Source organism: Agelaius phoeniceus, chromosome 5 (genome assembly GCF_051311805.1).
Source record: "Agelaius phoeniceus isolate bAgePho1 chromosome 5, bAgePho1.hap1, whole genome shotgun sequence".
In the NCBI taxonomy this organism is placed as follows: domain Eukaryota; kingdom Metazoa; phylum Chordata; class Aves; order Passeriformes; family Icteridae; genus Agelaius; species Agelaius phoeniceus.
The window spans coordinates 37,712,078-37,730,918 of NC_135269.1; the positions used below are offsets into that span (position 1 = coordinate 37,712,078).

At 36.1% G+C, this 18,841-nt stretch overlaps 1 protein-coding gene across 1 annotated transcript in view; it reads right to left on the reverse strand.

Moving 5' to 3' along the window:
- Positions 1–18,841, reverse strand: part of TRHDE (thyrotropin releasing hormone degrading enzyme) — a 210,068-nt gene that overhangs the window by 126,932 nt on the left and 64,295 nt on the right. The window contains exon 4 of the mRNA XM_054631593.2: positions 2,723–2,877. Within this exon, the coding sequence (XP_054487568.1) occupies positions 2,723–2,877 (155 nt within the window). The remainder of the gene's footprint in view (positions 1–2,722; positions 2,878–18,841) is intronic.

Consider the following 18,841-nt stretch of genomic DNA (forward strand, 5'->3'; position numbering starts at 1 on the left):
TCAAGCTGAAATATCAAAAAATAGCACCCTACAAAAATATTGAACCAACACTACTGAAGTAACTTTAATGCATCTCTCCCAAAACATGTACCTAAAATACCTGGTCAAACATGAAAAGTCAGCCATGAAGAAACTGGACATGAAATCCTTTCTCACACACTTTTTACTTGTCTTTTAGCAACCACTGAATTTTTCCTTTTGCAGCGCTGTCTCTCATTTTCTGTCTGTCTTAAGCACTGTGCTCAAGCATTAATACAGAGCAGGTTTGGTAATTACAATTTTTAAAAAGTCAAATCTAAAGGCAACAATCCGGATTTTTAATATTAATCTGGTTTCGCTAATCTTGGAAACATTAGCAAAGAAATTGCTGTGTTACTCTAAGTAATGGGTCTCTCATCCAGATCAGTTTACTACATGCTCAGATATGTTCCATAAATCTTGAAGTCATAGATTTAAAGTCAGGGAAACTGGACAATGACACAATTAAAATAAAAAAATAAATAAAAAAACCACACATATTTTAGAAGAGTTTCATTTTCCCCTTCCCTGAAATCTAAAAAAAAAACCCAATAAATAAAAACCAAAACTGGCAATGTGGATTCCAGTTTTGCTTGCACTGGAGAGAATTTGGTTAATTTTTGTTATTCTATGTGTAAAAATGAGTGAAGGGGAAGAATATTCATGCATCACTACAGGCTAACAGGTGATATGATGCACAGCCAAAGACAATGAAAAATGCAGTGAATAAATAACAACAGAGTAAATTAAACAGCAGAGGCAAGAGATCCTGGACCTAACCTGGTCTTGGTTCAGTACATTTTCAGCTAAGATAGTATCATTTAGAGCTCCTTGAGGGGCTTCTGAGTACAGTAAGATAAAGATAGAAAAAAGGGCTAAATAAGGCCAATGTGATGGAGGTACTAGGCAGTGTTTTTTATGTTATATTTTTTTAGTTTTCTCCCTTTAAACTTTACTTGCAGGTGAATAATCCATATTCTGTGTGACTCAATTCTGCATCCAAAAAGTAGAAAAAATGATCCTTTAACTTCAATTTTTTCTATCTTGTCTAGCTATCCAGTGAAGTAGCTGAGCAAATACCTAATCTGCATGGTACTGAAACAGAACCAGCAGCAACAGGAATAGAGGAAGTTACTTTTAATTAAGCAAACAGCACTGTAATATCAACATGGACATCAAGTAAACCTCCTCATCTGCAATTTTAAGGTCACTTAAATGCACTTTATGATCATATTTCTACCTTAAAATATATTCACCTATAGTTTTTGCCCATTTCATGATCCTCTAAAATTCCCACAACAATGTAAAAAGGTCTGTAAGAATTAAATTCAGTGTCTATAAGAATTAAATAAACAAACTTGGCCAGTTACTGATGTGATAATTGCCCATATCTGAAGTACAAATTGCTCTGGAAGCAGAGGAAATTATCAAAGCAGTGCAAAGAATAAATGGAAGTAATGAAACTATTTTAGAAAAACCAAGACTTAAGGTGAACACTTGGGAATAGCTACTTACTATCAGTTTTAATCAAAAGCTTTTAAGGGAAACCATATAACCCTGTAATCAGGAGCACAGAACCCGGCACTACAAACACATCACGTGGAAAAATCCAATACTCACAGGAGCTGGGACTTGATGACCTAATGTATGTTTTCCACACATGGTTCCTAAGGGACTGTAATTTTTCTAGCTGAACTGTATACTACTCTATTGCACTCTATTGCACAGTGAAGAGCTTATAGCAAAATCAGATGAAAGTATCAAGATCAAACCAGCAGTAACTTTCAATAAAAATTTCCTGTTTTAGTTGAGGACTTCATATTCATCGACCAATTTAATGTGAAATACAAACATGAACCGAACATTATTTTCAGGTTCATCTCCCAAAACGCCATTTCAATGACTTCCTTTTACATGGTACTTTTTATTTGCAGAAAGTGTTAAGAATTTGCATTGCCTTTAAAGAATACTGTGTAAATTCACAGATGTAAGCCATGGTGATTACACAGTAGGATTTCATTCATCTTAACCTGAAGGCTATGATTATGCCTCTTATGAGTGTAAGAAAGCGTTTCCTGCCCCTGTAGCAAATTTCTTCAATAACATTTGCATTCAATTCAATATTACTAACACTTGTAATGTGTTTAGCTTGAGAGAAGAAGATGGGGAAAATGTAAAATAAATTGTAATATGGGTTTATTATTTTAAGTTTTCTTATTGACACAATAGTTTCTGTACACATAAAGAGTCACTTATTCACCGTTGGTGAACAGAGAGGGTCAATACCAAACTGGGAAAAAAAACTGAGAAGAAAAAGAAAATGAATATATGTATATACAACAGAAGACAAAGACTACTACTAAATTGATTTCAGCCAAAATATTTTTTGACATGAACATGAAGCTTAGCATGAATCTGCTATCAACAAGTTTATTCTACATACCAGTAACAAAGACAGTGACATACAAACACACAGACAGAAGACAGAGAAGCTGTTTATTGCTACCAATTTTCTCTTCTATCCCCATTTTGAGTCTTCACAGTTTCTGTATTGGAGGGATTTGTCTTACAGACCACCATGTTACATGGATTCCAGCTACAATAGAAATCACAACCATCCATATGTACAATACAAATTCATTTTCAGTTCTGAAAAGCACATGGTTTCTGACATTAAGCTCAAATATGTGAACACCTTAAATACCTGATGACATAGTTCATGTACAATGACCATGGTGACATCCAGTAGGTATAAAATAGAAGAAATGCTTGGATCTAGCAGTATCCTTTGCTCCACGAAAACACTCAGTCCCCAGTTTTCCATAGCAGCATATGGATGCTTAGGCACAGCCAACAGATCTAGAAATAGAAAATATATATGTTAACTCCTTGTGGGAGCTACTATGCTGAAGAGCTATTGTAAGAAGGACCATAAATCATCACTGAAAGCATTTTATATAACATACATGGGGAAAAAGAAAAGCCCTCTGGTAATATTTCTTAGGAAACATTAATAAAGTATTCATTTTTATCTTATGCCACTATCTGCTCACAAATGATAACCATGTTATTGATGTAATACAGTACTAAGTATTTCTAATGAAGCTTTTTATACAGAATCCAGCTTATTCACAACACCTTGTTGATTTACTTCTGGGTTTGATACTGCTTCAAATGTTTACTATACCATATCAGCACAGTAACACAGACTCTTACTACAAGTATTTTTTATCTTTTCATTAAAGCAACTCCTTTATGAACATTTATACATCAAACTGTATGTAATGACTGACATGTAGGGGTGCACTGAAGAAATATCGTTTCATAACATCAAGAAAAAATGGCAAACTGTTCAGAATCCCCAGTTCTTACTGAACAAGGCATTTTCCAGTGTACACCGTTGCTAGCATGCATCCTCTGGGAGCAAGACTGCTGACAGCCACCTCTCAGCCCTGCCAGATGGAACAATGGAACCATATGCAACTTAAAGAACTTTACCTCAGTTTTGTATTTATTAAGTGAGAAAATATTAGGAACAAGATGCGATGGTCCTTCATCGAGTAAAAAAAAGCACAAAGGAATCTGTCCCAGTGGCATGAGGCTGAACAGCTCAATACTACAATGCATGTCTTAGAAAAATCTTACTGCCAAGATTGAAAAGGAACTAAATTGACTACCAGTTTGGAAAGAAATCTAAAATTACAGTAAATTTACATAGGTTCAATATAGGTTCATAAATGAACCAATACACAATTCTGCTTCATGGCAAAAAATTTCTGAAAGAGCCCAGAAACAACTTGTTTGTCTATTTGAAGCCCAGTACAACCCATGTGCAAATCACACAGCATTTTGGAAGCTGCAATGTGACATCAGCATGGTGCTCCCTCCAGTCAAACTAATTAGCCTGACTTCTTAATTAATTAGCCTGGCTGCCACACTCCTCTCTCATTTGCCTCTACTACTTCTGCTTCCAAAGCTAGTTCATTGGCAGTTATCACAAGTCTGTCTAGGTGGTCCTTCACTGGGTGACTTCCTAACATGAACAAGTGAAATTCTGACCTAATTATTCTAAATAGTACTATAAATTGTATTACAGCACTGACACTTCTCCTAGGTTTGTCTGTTTTGGCTTGCTGATGCATGTGCTGGTATTGGCTTGGAGAACAAACAAACTGCAGGAATCCTGCTCCAAAATTCAAAGGAAGTTGCCACTGAAATACTGGGAAATGAGAATTTGGGTACATTCTGGCATTCCTAAAAAGGGCCTGCTTTAAGAAGCATAAAAATACTAGCCTCCTAGTGAATTTAGGGCAAGTCTAGCAGGTACTTCCAAATACATGCAGAAAACATCCAAATTACAGAGACATATTTCAAATGCTAAAAAATAAATATTTTATAGAAAAGCAAACACTAGAACATGAGCCTAATTAAAGAAAATAAGGAAAAATCCAAAATATGGTGTTCAAAATTAGGCATGTGAGTAAATTCAAAATATATGTTTTCCTTTTCTTCTTCAGTTGAAGCTTGAACTGTACAATTTTTTTTAGAATAACTGCAATTTTTTATAAATGACATGCAAAATGAAAAGCTCCTGTCTGCTATACAAAGAAGGAATAGGGATGGGGGAAAAAAGACACAAACATTACCACGTAGAATCACTGAAGTTAATGACAAGTTTTCATTAACATTAAACAGGGATCTCTCCCATTCTCAATTCTGTAAAGGAAGCAATAACTTCTCTTACACCAATTTAACTTTCCTCCAAAAGGTGTCTTCGGAAGATAAATATTGTTCTTATTTACCCCAATTAAGTTTCCAGCACTTCCCTTTAAACACAGAACAAGCACAAAAGTAAAACTAAACACTGAACAGAACAAGCACAAAAGTAAAACCAAGCCCCTATTTTTCACTGGTCCTTTCATCTCTTTACTCTCCTTTGTGTTCATTTGTAGTTTTTGGTTTTTCTTTCCAGCCAAAATGGATAGATTTTGTCAGTGTCATCCAGTAATAAACTGGAATAACTCTTGTGGAACTGGGAAACAAGGGTGAGGTCTCACACTAAACACATTTATGGCTAATTAGAGACTGTCACTGTTTGTGTCATTGTTATTGCTTTTCTGGTTTGGACTGATACTTTACAGCACTGACACACCAACAAAACCTTCCAATCTGATGGACAGATCAAAACCTTGCAGGAAGGCAGCCACAGAGGGATATTTTAAATCACTTTCATCCAACACAGCCCCATTTCTCTGCAAGCCTGAAAAGCCCTTTCACGCACCGGCTACTGCTGAAAGGGCTTTTTGAGGAGAGAAAACAAAACATATTAGATAACCCTGTCAGTTTCCAGAATGGTAATCCCTGCAGGTGACATGAGCATACCAATAATGTTGAGTGAATATGAGCACACTATCATTTCCTAGTACAGACACTGATACACTACACTTTAATGCCAAAGAGACTTTCTTAATCTCTACTGACTGACAGAATGGTCTCTGAAAATACTCACAGTCATGAAATTTTTTGCTTCTTATTGCTACATCTAAATTCTGAATATCCTAGTCTCAATGTTAATTTTCCAGTGGTTGGTCTTTGATAGCTTCAAAAATTTCTACTACCTTTAAATAAAATTCCAAACACGTCTAGTTTTGTGGTAGAAGACACAATAATCTATATCTTTCTCTGGGGAGTAATAAATGCTTGATTTCAGAGGAACAATGTGTGATGTTCAAGTCTCAACATGAGAATTTGTATTTCCCTGTTTATCACACCATTAGAGCCCTGAGCAAGGTATCCTGTGATTCTGGAGGTGACATCTGTTAAGGTTTTAGTGTCATTCTTAAGGAGTAAGGTACAAAGGGAGGAGTGATAATGCACATTTTGATGGAAATATCATTCAACATATTACTGCACGAAAGTGTTCTGCACTAACTGCAAAATGGGAACTACTGAATATCTAACAGCTTGTGTACATGCTGCATCCAGTCACTCTGCACACTATTTAATTAAATTCTTTGTAAAGCACTTGTGAATGTTTGATTATGTGGATATTGCTGGGGAAATAGAAATGTGTGTTATTGCTTGCAGAGAATAATATCCTCATGCGTCATAAAACTGTTACTTGAGATTTTCTGATACAGCAGTGCAGAGTCCCATGTAGTGCTGGAATAATAAAGGGTTTCTACCTCCTGGCCTTCACAGAGACTAAATTCATGACCAACAAGTAAAAATTACACATCTAAAATAAAATCACAAGACAAAAATATGTTGGAGCTTCATACTAACATGCTATACTAGTACAATTATTTGAATAGAAGGACAGCATTTGGATTAAATTAATAGATTCAATACCTTATTTTAAATCTATTTCTGTATGACTTTCATTAAAAAGAAATTAAGTTACAAAAATTGTACATAGCTCAACAGCTTGTTTTATTTCCAAACATTTAATTAAGGCATCATAACTATGTGAGCTTACATCAAAATACAATCCTCTGACATTATCAGCAAGCTATCATCATACTGCAAAATAGAAATTAGCAATTTCACACCTAAGTTGGCCACAAAGAAAATACACATTTGATGGGGATTTTTTTATCTATGAACTTAGTATCTGTGCAATTTGTACAAATGATACTGTTTTTCAATCTTTGCCACTCAGTCATGGTATCTTCTAGGTTCTGTTAAAAACCATTATATTCCCCAAAGCACAAACTGGGAACATCACTCTTACTTTAAGAGACAGCAAGGTTAGAACAGAAAAGGATTAAATGCAAAAAGATCCAGCTCTCTCATGCAGAGTGCCATGGATCTGTGGGGCCTTTCCCCCCCCCTTTACCATCCTACTCTCTTGCAAACATCAAAGCATCTTCTTCATATGGTGATTCTACTACATTTAACCGCCTCCATTTGAAGCTGGACAAGGATATTGCACCCATGCACACATCCTTACTATACATATAAATATGAGTGCATGAATAAACACCAACAGACATCCACATCTACTAACATTATGCACTGCAATCTTATTTGTTTTAGCTGCTGGTTGTAATGTAACCAAGGGCTAGATACTCCAGAACATATGACAGTATTAAATTTCTAATACTCACGATGGAAGTTAAAAAGCAGTAAAAAGAAAAAAAACTAGATGTATGAATTATTTCTGCACATTTTCTGTTAGCATACAGGACAAATCTCCCAAATAAATATCTGAGACCCTTGAAACATCACAAGTTGTAAATGAGAACAAAGCGAGAGACAATAATTTTCTCTCAAGTGTCTTTACACAGACATTTTCCTTAATAAACCCAGGAGGCATGCAGGGATAAACTATTCACTCCATATTTTTTCCTCATAATCCCTACTTTTATTGCAAAAAATGACCCTACAAAAATAATTTGAATTTATCTATGTGCCTCTCATAATGTTATTTTCATTCATTTCTTCAAAAACTTTCTTCAGGATATTGGTGCAGGTATCTTGCTCTCGGGATTTCCACGTTTTTGACAGCAAATTCAACAAGTTAAGAGGAAGCATGGACTAATATCAGTTTATTTAAGTCATGCCATAAGTATGTCTTTTGCCCTTTCCTAGAACTGCATAATGCAATCAATAGCTTTATTAAATCTCTCTAAATGCCTTGTGCAATTTCCTAAATGAATGCTACTGTACCAATAGGAAAAAAAAAAATAACTGTTTACCAGAAGGGTGTATATTTCTTCCACTCAGATTCCTTAATCAAAGTAATTTGTTTTACTAAGTAGAAGATGCTTTTCTGTAGCACAATACCATTTCATGATTTATACAGATTTTTAAGGAACAAGCCAAATACAAAAAGTGACAGATCTCATTAAAAAACATGAAGTCAAACAGTAGTTATTGTAAGAAATATTCAAATTTTCTACTGATAAAGAACTACTGATAATGGTACTTATAAGAAATACCTAAATTAGCTGCTGATTTTTTTTTCTGCACTGTTTGATTAGTATATATCAAAGAAGTTTGTTCTGGAAAACCAAGTCACTTCATTATATACTTTCATCCCCTTAAAATACATGGGGGAGGGAGGAGGCAGGCAGGGGAATGTTACAATGGGATGACACACCAAAAAAACCAAACATCTCAGGGTTGGTAAAAGCTCTCTCAAGCCCATGTTTACCTTGAGACACTTTGAAACACCCTATTTTCAGAAAATACTAAGTGTATGTTTCCTGAAAACTAAATCAATTCAGTATTTCACTTTTGGCAGTTAGGACCTAAATATCCTGAATTAGCTGTCTTTAAACTTAATAGTATTGCTCTGCCTTGTCCCAATACACATTAAGTATTCAAACACACAGAAGCCACAAACAACCTGGATGACACCCCCACAGGAAAGCTTCAATGAATGCTTCTGTTCAGCCAAATGCTTATTCTGGCACCCATCAGTTTTTATCTCCAGGACTATACCACCACCACCCTTCTGTAAGCTTGACAATTAACAACCCACACAGACACTGGCCTGCAGAGTTAATGGAAAGGTCTAAAACTGTTTGCTGTTATTCTGGTCAAATCAAATGGCTTGCTGCAGGCCCTGAGGAGAAATCACTATCACACAGCAGTTTATTGCTGGGGTTTTTATTGCTTCTTATTGCTGTACAAAGTATTACTTAACATTAACTGATATAAACAATGGATGGATTCTCACAGTATTTGATACGTATAGCAGATGTTTAATGCAATGTGAATATTAAAGGATCCAAGAGGGAAAAAAATGTGGGAGAGAAAGCTGGGGAGGGAAAGGAGAAAGAATATGCAGAAACACAGAAAGAAAAACTGATATGTTTTCAAGCAACAGAGCCTTGACACTGGGTGACAGCTAGTTTATAGTTTCAGAAAATAAAATAGAAATCTGTTGATTTTATTTGACTTGCATATCATTAAATTTCTTTCAATTTTGATGCCCCCAGTCCATAGATCATTGCTTTGTTATTTCAAAGTATATCAAATGATTCAACGTTAAAATGAAAAATGAATGCAATCGCCCATTGAGGATGAATTGTGCATCATCCAGGTTGTATCGATCTGCACAGGAGCAATGCTTTTCTTTTAAAATAATACCTGGACAGATCATTATGAATTTCTGCTCAGTATTAAACAAGGAAAAAAAAATCTTTCACAAAGTTTCTTTATAAATATAAACTTTTTTCCTCAGTTTCAGCCTTATGTGGGAATTCAAACAGGGAGTTGTATGGCTCAGACTGGGACACAGGCTGAAATGAGCTCAGGTTTCTGTTACTCCAGGTAACAGGGGTAGTACTGTATATGCATCCTCTACAGGATGTAAGCAACAGACAAACAGAGAAAATACATTCCCATTCTCAACACGGAAATATCCAGAGAGAGGAAAAAACAAGAAATACTTTTGTTGCCTTCATAAATACTGTTTCTAACGTAAATACTAAGAGCACTGACATGATGGAAAATTGCCAACAGCCATTTTCCTACCACCAGAGTTAATAGAGCATGAGGATTCTATGGTTGAAAACAACACGACACTGATTACTGCGCACTATCAGTATGAATGCTGCTGCAAAGAAAATGATCAAGTGCCACTGCCATATTCCTTCTCTTTGCTGCAAAATCAAGCTGCAGGTACACAGAAAGCTCCAGAACTCCATTCTACTTAAGAGCAGTAATGAGATTTATTTTTTTTCATCTGGCACACATTAAACTGATTTGCACCACAGTAATAAAGAGATGAATGTCTGCATATGTACAACACTCTATATACCAAGATTTACCTCTTTTATGTTTGCTTTAAAGTGAGATCACATTCACAGGGGATGGGCACAGTTTAATAGGGAAAGTAGAAATAGAAATTTTGCAAAGACAGGCAGTTATTTAGCATTAGCAGGATCTTACATTTCACCTGGAGATAAAATTACAATGTACCTAATCATAATCACTAAATCTGAAGGCAATGTTTTTGTGAGGACTGTATCTATTTATTTTCTGTTCCAGAGTAAGATGAAGAAATGCAAATGGACTGTGCTGTACAGCTCCTGAGATACTGTTTTTAGATCTTGCTGTGTATCCTAAGTCCTAGAATAGAGTTTATCTTACATTCTTATGCAAATCCTTTCGATATAGTAGATCAGGATAAAACTTTACTATCTCAACACTAAAAATAGTAATCCATTCATCACTTTATTTATTAAATTATGTTAATAAAAGAATTAGTATCTTTCTATGACATATCACAATAAAACCCCATCATCTTTAATTTTAAAGAAACACAAGTAACAAAGGACTCACTTTGTTCTCATGCAAGTCCAAACTCTCCTTCCCACTCATAGCTAAGGATGCGACCATATAAACTAAGTCTTGTCACAGAATCCATATTCACAAAAGGCTCAAATTACACCCTGATGAATTAGAATACAGAAGTCCAACGTGAACCTCTTTATGCCTTTAGATTTCCCAGAGAGATTTAACTAAGTGAATTTACTACTTCACTCTGTTACCTATCAGCATGGGCACAGCCTGCCAACCATGTGCTGTGCAGCTACTCATGACAGGCCAAAAAGTCACAGTTAAAAATCATGTATGCAAGACCGTGACAGAAGAAAAATCATGCCTCTGCACAGTCACCCTGCGTTTCCCACAGTAAAACGCAGCACCAAGATCTGAACCATCAAGCAGCTTCACTTTCCTGCTGCTGGAGAGCTGAGTGGTGGGCTCCACCCTGTACTCACCCTGCTATGCAGAGGCAGGCAGTAACATGTCTCCAAATAAAGAGGGTCTTTGCTTAAGCATCTGGGCCCAGACTTAACCCCACATGGTTATCTAAGGGGGAGGGGGAAATAATTAAAAGAAATCAAAGAAATTAGCAAGATGGAAAAGCAGAATAGCTTCACCACAGCTGAAAATCTCTCTGAGCATGAAAAACAATGAGAAGAGATGAAAATGGTGCTTCGTTCTGCACCTGGAAGCAACTGATACTAATGACAATAAAGGCAGCAATTAGAAAGTAGCCTTTTTTCTGACAGTTGTGGTTCCAGACATACTGCAAGTGTTTAATAGTTTCAATTAACTCAGAGAGTAGAACCCAAACATGAATATCTGTCACAAAAAAAGGAATACTGTAAACTGTAAAAATAAAATACCCTAGGAAAGACATATTTGTTATCTGAAGTTACAAAAGAATAGTGACACACTAAAGAGCGACCAATACCAAATGAACTTCATCCTACCAAATGAAGTTTGTCAAGGAGCTAACCAGAACTGACAACAAAAGAGATAGGGACAGACCTGGGACAAGTATTTCAGTCAGACTCCTGACTTCCTAAGAAAAAAAGGAAAAGCAGAGCCTGGCAAACAACAGGAACCATCTAGTCCAGAACGAAGTTTACAGAGATCAGTCAGATCTCTGACTCAGAGAGTAAGATTGATAATCCAATATCCCACCAGAAAATAAATTCAAGACAGAAAATCATCCAGAGCTCAGAGAACATGTGGAGCTGCACACAGTGACAGTCTGGACAAGCAACAGTCCTCATCAGAGTGGGGGAAGAAATTCTGAAAAGGTGATGGATTACAGCTCTCCACTCCACCAACAGAGTGACTATACTGACAAGGGGGATGATGACAGCAACACTTACTCCTATTAGTATTTCCTTTTTACTTTCATGATACACAAATGCCCTAGGGTATGGCATTGCTATATTTTTATATTAAGCATGCCTTCTTTTTTCCCTTAAATCACATTTAAGCCAAATTCCGGTAAAAAAATCAGTCATACATTTTATCAATAACTTTCAAATCTGACAACACTGCTGAATGCTTACTAAAGTTACCACCAAACAGAAAAAATCTATGTTTAATGTAGTTACACTGATCTGTACCTACATCCATATTGAGCTGGCACTGACAAGGAGGTAATCCCAGCTCAGGTCCTTGTGCATGCCTTATGTTTCACATTTTCCCTATCATCAAAAAATTATTCACAAGTTCTGGTCTGAGAATTCATCTGCAAATGATGAATGTCTCACTGAGTACCTTCAGGTGCACTCCTCCATTCCCTCTGAGATCTTCATACTCCTTTGTCAGTTAAATCACAACAGGCTTTGAAATGTTCCTGGGATCTAAATGGATTTACATCTTTCATCCTCACTCCTTCTGTTTCCTCCATTTTTGAGATGAAGTCTGTCCATTTTTCTTAATAGTGCTTGTTCACTTCCTTAGATATGCAAATATCTGTTTATTAGACTAAAAAACATCTTCCCTGCTAAACTGGCTGGTAAGCAGCTTCTTACTTCAGTAGGGGATAAAAACATTTTCCTCTCACTTTACTAATTCATTTGCATTTTTTCAGTGTCTAATGTGACCTCCACCAGAGTTTACATTCTGTACCAATCTTTACTTGCATTATCCAAAGATCTAAACAAACACAATGTACACAGCTCATTGCTGACTGAGACCAATAATCCCAACACACTAGTAACAAACCACTATGGGATAACAGTGGGCTTGCAGCAACTGAATCCCACTACAGCCTTGCTATTTTCAAAGTTACAGCAGAGTAAGACAACTGCAGAATATTAAAAATAAGAAAACATAAAGTAGCTACATCATCCCTTGCTTTTGAACAAGGATGAATCTGCTTAAAATTGGAACTTTTTTACTGCCTACAAAAGGAAGTAATTTGAGAGGCCATTGATATCAGGTATTCCTGTGTTAGATGAATGTGCAAAATTCAGGCAGATGCCATTTGAAAAGGTTATGCATTCATCTTATGATGGCACGGACAGGGTATCAAGTTTTACAGAGTAACATTTCCTATGGGAAAAAACAGGAAGAGAGAGCAGCAAGAGGCATTCAAGAACTTTGGAAAGATTGGAAAAAGGCCAAGCTAAAACCAAACACACACACAAAAAAAAAAAAAAATAGCACAATGGATATCCATTGGAAGTACTGTATTGGAAGTACAGAGAGCTCTTAGTGCATTGAGATGTGCAGGCAGAGTACAACAGCATTATCATCATGTCTAGTCAATAGAAGAGATACTGAGATTCCTTGGAATAATGAATTATATAACCAAATTTCTGCCAGATGTAGGGGGTTTTTAATCAGCAATTACTGTAACCATTACTGAGAAATCCTGTTTACAGACATCATAGAAATCTGAAAAGGCAACAAGAACTGAGATAAAGAGATCTCCCTGTAATCCAACAGCCAATTCAGAAACAGGATGACAGAAAACATAAAGCTAAATTTTTGAAGTACCTTTAACATGGCATCAGGGCAGTCCTCTAACAGATTCACACAATGGTTGGGACTGGAAGGAGCCTCCAAAGGCTCACCTTGTCCAACTCACCTGCTCAAGGAGGGCCATCAAGACCCAGGGTACCTAAGACTATATCCAGATGGCTTTTGAGTATTTCTAAGGACTGAGACACCACAATCTCTGTGCTCCCTGGGGTTTAGCAGATTATCTTTCCAAGTTTAGTAGTCTGTCATTCTTTAAGACTTCGTCAAACAGTTTGAATATTACATCAAATTTAAATTAGCAGAATAGAACAAAGATCAATCAGGCCTACACAAATCCACTACAATTTACAATCTTAGTTCAAAAGAGAGTATTTTATGCTAAAGTCTGATTAAAAATATGTTTTAAATAACAGCATTTTGTACACTTTTACTAATTTATTTCCCATAAAGTATTTTTCTGTTAGTGTCCATGTTTTACTTAGAATACTACTCTGTGTAAACAGAGAGAGAACTCTTGTCATGGCCAAATGAAATAACTGTTTTCAGTACTCAAGAGCCAGAAGAATTGCAGACAAAGAAGTATATCTACTTTTTCTCCATGTATTTTGCATTTCACAAATTGCAGGGTGATGACCTTAACAATTCTATGAAACAGCTATGAAACAGCTTTACATGGGGCAGTTGTATTTGAGAGCAAACTATTTACACAAAATGCAGTGACACGGAGAATTGAATGACCACATGAGTATCAAAGATGTGGAAGGAAAAACAGCAGTTAAACTGAACAAGTAGAAGAAGCCATAAAAAGAAGTTTGAATAAAGTGAACATAAAGCAGACAGAAATTGGGTTCAATCAGTTGCATCTGACAGGTACAGAAGCCGAGAACCTTCCTGATCAGCCCCTGGCAACAAGAAAGATACCAAAACAGATGTAGCACGTTCTTCTCCTGCAATAGCACTATTTGTCCAAGTACAATCTTGTTTATGCCCCATGTTATACCATGACATTACAAAGTCATGGAGATAGATGTCTGCTCCCAGTACTACTAGCCCAATGAATATATAAACTTTTCCAATTATACAGAAATCAGAATTGTTTCCCTGAGTAGAATTCCATTCTCTGCATCACAGATTTAAACATTAAATTTATATTAAAGTTATATTAAAGAATCATAACAAAGTTAGGTTCACAAACCTCATCAAAACTCGATAACCAATGAATAATTTACATTAAGATAATACAGGTCTCATTTTAAAATGTTTCTATTATGACTTTTCTCTGTTAGAATCATAATTTTCCCAAACGATCCTGCTTCATTATTATTTACAGAAAACACAATTTCTGATCATTCCTCTTTAAAGTAAAAATCCAATTAAAGATTTTGCTGCATCGGTGAGGTTTGATGTTTGACTGAGCATACAGGCTTTTCTTTTCAGAAAATAACTTTCAATAACTTGAAAATAAGAATAACTTGCACAAAACAAGTATTGTAATGTCTGCTAGAAGAAAGAGAATAAATTGCTAGATCTTCAGTATAATGAAAGGCACAAAAGAATGCCTAGTATGGAATGAGAATTTAATAGTCCCTGAATTTAGGAAGTCTTTTTGTTCTGACTCCTAGCTACACAGGGTACACAGTACACTAATTCAATGTGCACCACAGAAGCATTCTTAAAGATCTTAGTAATATTATGCAGAGGACCATTGCAGTTCTGTAGTGAACCTAGTTAGCCAGGACACCAAGTCATCAAATCATCTGTACTGGAAGTATGCGAAATTCACACGGAAGACTTTGAACCAAGTTCTCCTTCACACCAAAAGCATGACCTTTTCCTCCTAAAAGACAGGCTATTAAACAGCCTGAATGAAACACTGTTTACAAGTGGATCATGGTCCCTTTTCAACACTGGAACAATATAAATCAGATGCTAGTTCAAATGTAAAACAGATTCTAAAGGACTAAGACTTGCTCAAAGCAAATTATTAAGTATGTGAAAGATCACAGTCAGCGCCCTACTGGCATCTGAGAATGCAAATGAGAGATGCAGACGAGGCTGAAGAAAAACAAAGGAGAACTGAGGGATTCTTTCTTGGTGCAAGCATTAAAAATCTACTGGTTTAAATTAAACAGTAACAATTATATCAGCGGAGGAATCCTCTCCTTATCTCATCACTTTACTTGATGGAAGGCACATTACAGGTATTTCAATAAGAGGCCAATTTGGTTTGCTTTTTTGTGCTAGTATTTTGATACTTCTCAACATCTTTTACTCCTTAGGCCAATTTTGTTCTCTCGCTTTTAGTAAACACTGATTTTTTTTTTCCCCTCCATCTGCATTTCAAATAGAGCTAAAACAAGCAAGGGTGGTTTTGCTTAACACCTTCAAAGGTGCTGAACCTCCTCTGGCTAGGTGGAATAAAAATCCACAGCTAAAACTAGCTCTTTATGGATACCCCAATCCAAATTTCTTCTTTAAAGCTTCAAAAACTGTTTAAAGTAAGTCCAGTGCATTCTTCTTCAAAGATAACAGGAATGGTACTGTATTTTGTATTACCATATATAATCTCAGTACATTCCTTACTGTCTGCACTGACTGAGAGTTCAGCTTGATGTCAGCTTGAAGGTATGGCAGTGATGGCCAAAGACAGTCATCTACAGAGACAAATTACTAGGGCCTTCAGGAATACCAGCTATCCTGCCAGCAAGAAAAAAATTAAACACATATTTATTAAAAACCACTTTTGTCTCTTGCCACAGCTCTTCGCTGCACAAGGAACTGCTATTTCATTTACAAGTGAAGAGTCAGTGTTGCAGTGACAATGAAAATTTCAGTGAATGGAATACTATACTTGACAAAGTGATGAGGTACAAGAATATTACCTGTCCTTTCAAACTTCAGCACTTGAAGTAACCAATGGAAAACTTTAAAAGCATCAGACAAAAGATAAAAAATTCCAACAATCACTTTAGGATCTAGAGGAGCACATCCTTCCATTTGGTATTTAACATTCCATATACTCAGCTTTTTCCACAGACATTCTCTCATCATTTTACAGTAACTATTTTTTATAAAATACTAAACTATTTCATTTATTTTTGTAATAAAAAAATTATTTTTTGTAATAAAATAGCTTCAATTGAAAACAAATGTCCAAACACAATGAATTAATTGTATGCAATTGTATGCAATACAAAGAAATGCATAATTATAGAAATATATTCTAGCAACTAACAAAGAAGACAAGGAACCCTGATGATGGAAGTTATCACAGAATTCTGCTACTTAGTCTATGGAGTAATAGTCCTTCTGACATTAGCAAAGTGTCATTCCTAGAGATTTCAGCTCTTGAAGTGTTTTTCCATAGTCAGAGAATTGACTTGCATCAGCATGTCATCTGATTCACAAAAGTACTGTAGAAATCACAGCTAAGAGAGCACATCTCCAGGCACACGAATTCCAGTAATGACTTGGCCTGGTGAAAATCCAGGCATTCTGGCCTCCACATAACTGTCACTGTCAATTCAGCATACCTCTTCTGCCTCATTATATTTGTTAACTTTTCTCCTCTCCTAGTACTGTAATGATGTCTCCCTTCCTCTTGATCAAAACTCTTTATCTTCTTTCTGACTATATTAGATTACTGCCTTTCACATCCTTAGGTACATTTGCAATTTTCTCTGTTTGGATGCTAGAAAGGAGTAAGAAAAACTCAAGAGAGAACTGAATCTCATGTGACCCCCCAAGAAAGAAAAGTAGTTGTATCATGAATCCTTGAAATTCTTTGGGTGCATGTAATCAAAGACCAGAAAGAATCTCTTCGCCAGCCTTCCTTATGCAGAATCAGCAATTCTACCTTTTTGACACCCTGCCAGTGCCTCACATTGACATCCCAGAAACTTTCCCCTGCATCACAGTGGTACAGGTCCATACTTATACTGGTCTAGTCTGTGCAGTGGTACATGGTGAGCTTACCAAGCTCATACAGGAAATTCTGTTTAACATATTTCCAAGCACAATAAAAATTTATACCTCTTGGTCTCTCCTGTTTTCTTTCAAATTTGAGGCTTTTAACTTTTGTACTAAAGGTTTTAGGATGCTGCAAACAGTGGGGCAGTATTTTGTGGCTTCTTCTGAACTAAATGACTATTAAGTAGGCATCTGCAATTGAAGGTGACCAGATTTTGTTTTTCAATTATTTTCTTGCAGGTCTGGTAATTTTCTATCCCCCCCTCTCCCACCAGCACAGTATATCAGAAAACCCTATTTGTATATCTCTGTGATCAGATCTGAGGTTGAAGGTAACATACTGATGTTGACATAAAATTGTAATAACCTGGTACTTCCTAGACTTCATACTCTGTTCAGGTCCACATTGTTTCCAGCACACTACTGACTGAATTTGCAGGAGTCTGTTACTTTGGCTGAAGCAGGACCACTGATCCTCTTGCTTGCAACAGAATGCAAGAGGAAGAGCAGATCTGCTGCAATGTGTTTTTTCTTGACTATGTCAAGGTTCTGTATGGGTATATGAACAAAGATAGTGCTGGTAAAGCATAAAATACTCAGGAAAAACACCAACTTAGAGCATACCTGAAGCAGCATTCTTCTGCACAGTTCCAGACTACATCTATCTTCCTCTGCCACTTGATGCAAAGCTTGTCTGCCAGCCCAAATAGGAAATATGTTCGAGGTGATTGAATGGCTCACCCAAATATGCTGAAGTGGCACACACTGCCACCTCATTGTAATTTTGCACCAATAAATCAACAGTTAAAAGGCATATAATACAAGGTGACTTGAAGTGGATGTCATTAATTATGTTCTATCTTTTGCTTAGTAACCACCACAACACAGCCTTCAATAAAACTAATCCTAATTACAGTCTGACAAGTTTCCCAAATTATGCTTATGACTTATTTTAGCATGACAGTTTTGGAAACTGCAAGAGCTGTTCATTTCCTTTTTATTTCACAAGTAAATCCAGCAGTTACAGTCAGAGATAAACAAATATGTAAAAAGTGACATTTCAACATCCAGGAAGCAGCAAAGTCAGTGACAGAAGATGTTAGTGTACCCTGAAAATACTAAAAATTAAACTTTTAGTAACCACAGTATCAGTTTCAGAAACTGATAAAAAGGCGGCAACTTCCATCCAATTCCTTACTGGAGCAAATTAATCAAAAATTCTCTCCTGCACTTCACTAAAGACTCTCAAAAAGTACTTTCTTCTATCTATTTCAAACCAATCTCCTACCACTTTTGATGAGCATGAGAGGTAGTAGTGTCCCTTGCAGGACTTGATGAACTATAGTTCTGCATGAATTCATTTACAGTTTTATCCTTCTCTTTAATAAACTCTCTGTGAAAAACCCTCTTAATAATGTATTTTTTACTCTCAAAGTCAAACTGTTTTGGATAAAAATAGGGGAGACTAGAAAGAAGGGAGAAAGAGAGAAATTTTTAATTTTAAATTCCACCTCTCAGAATAATTCTCATCCGAATAATTTCAATATTGTGAAATATACTTTTCTTTGTTGTTAGCCTCCTTTTCTCCTGAAAACAAGGAAAT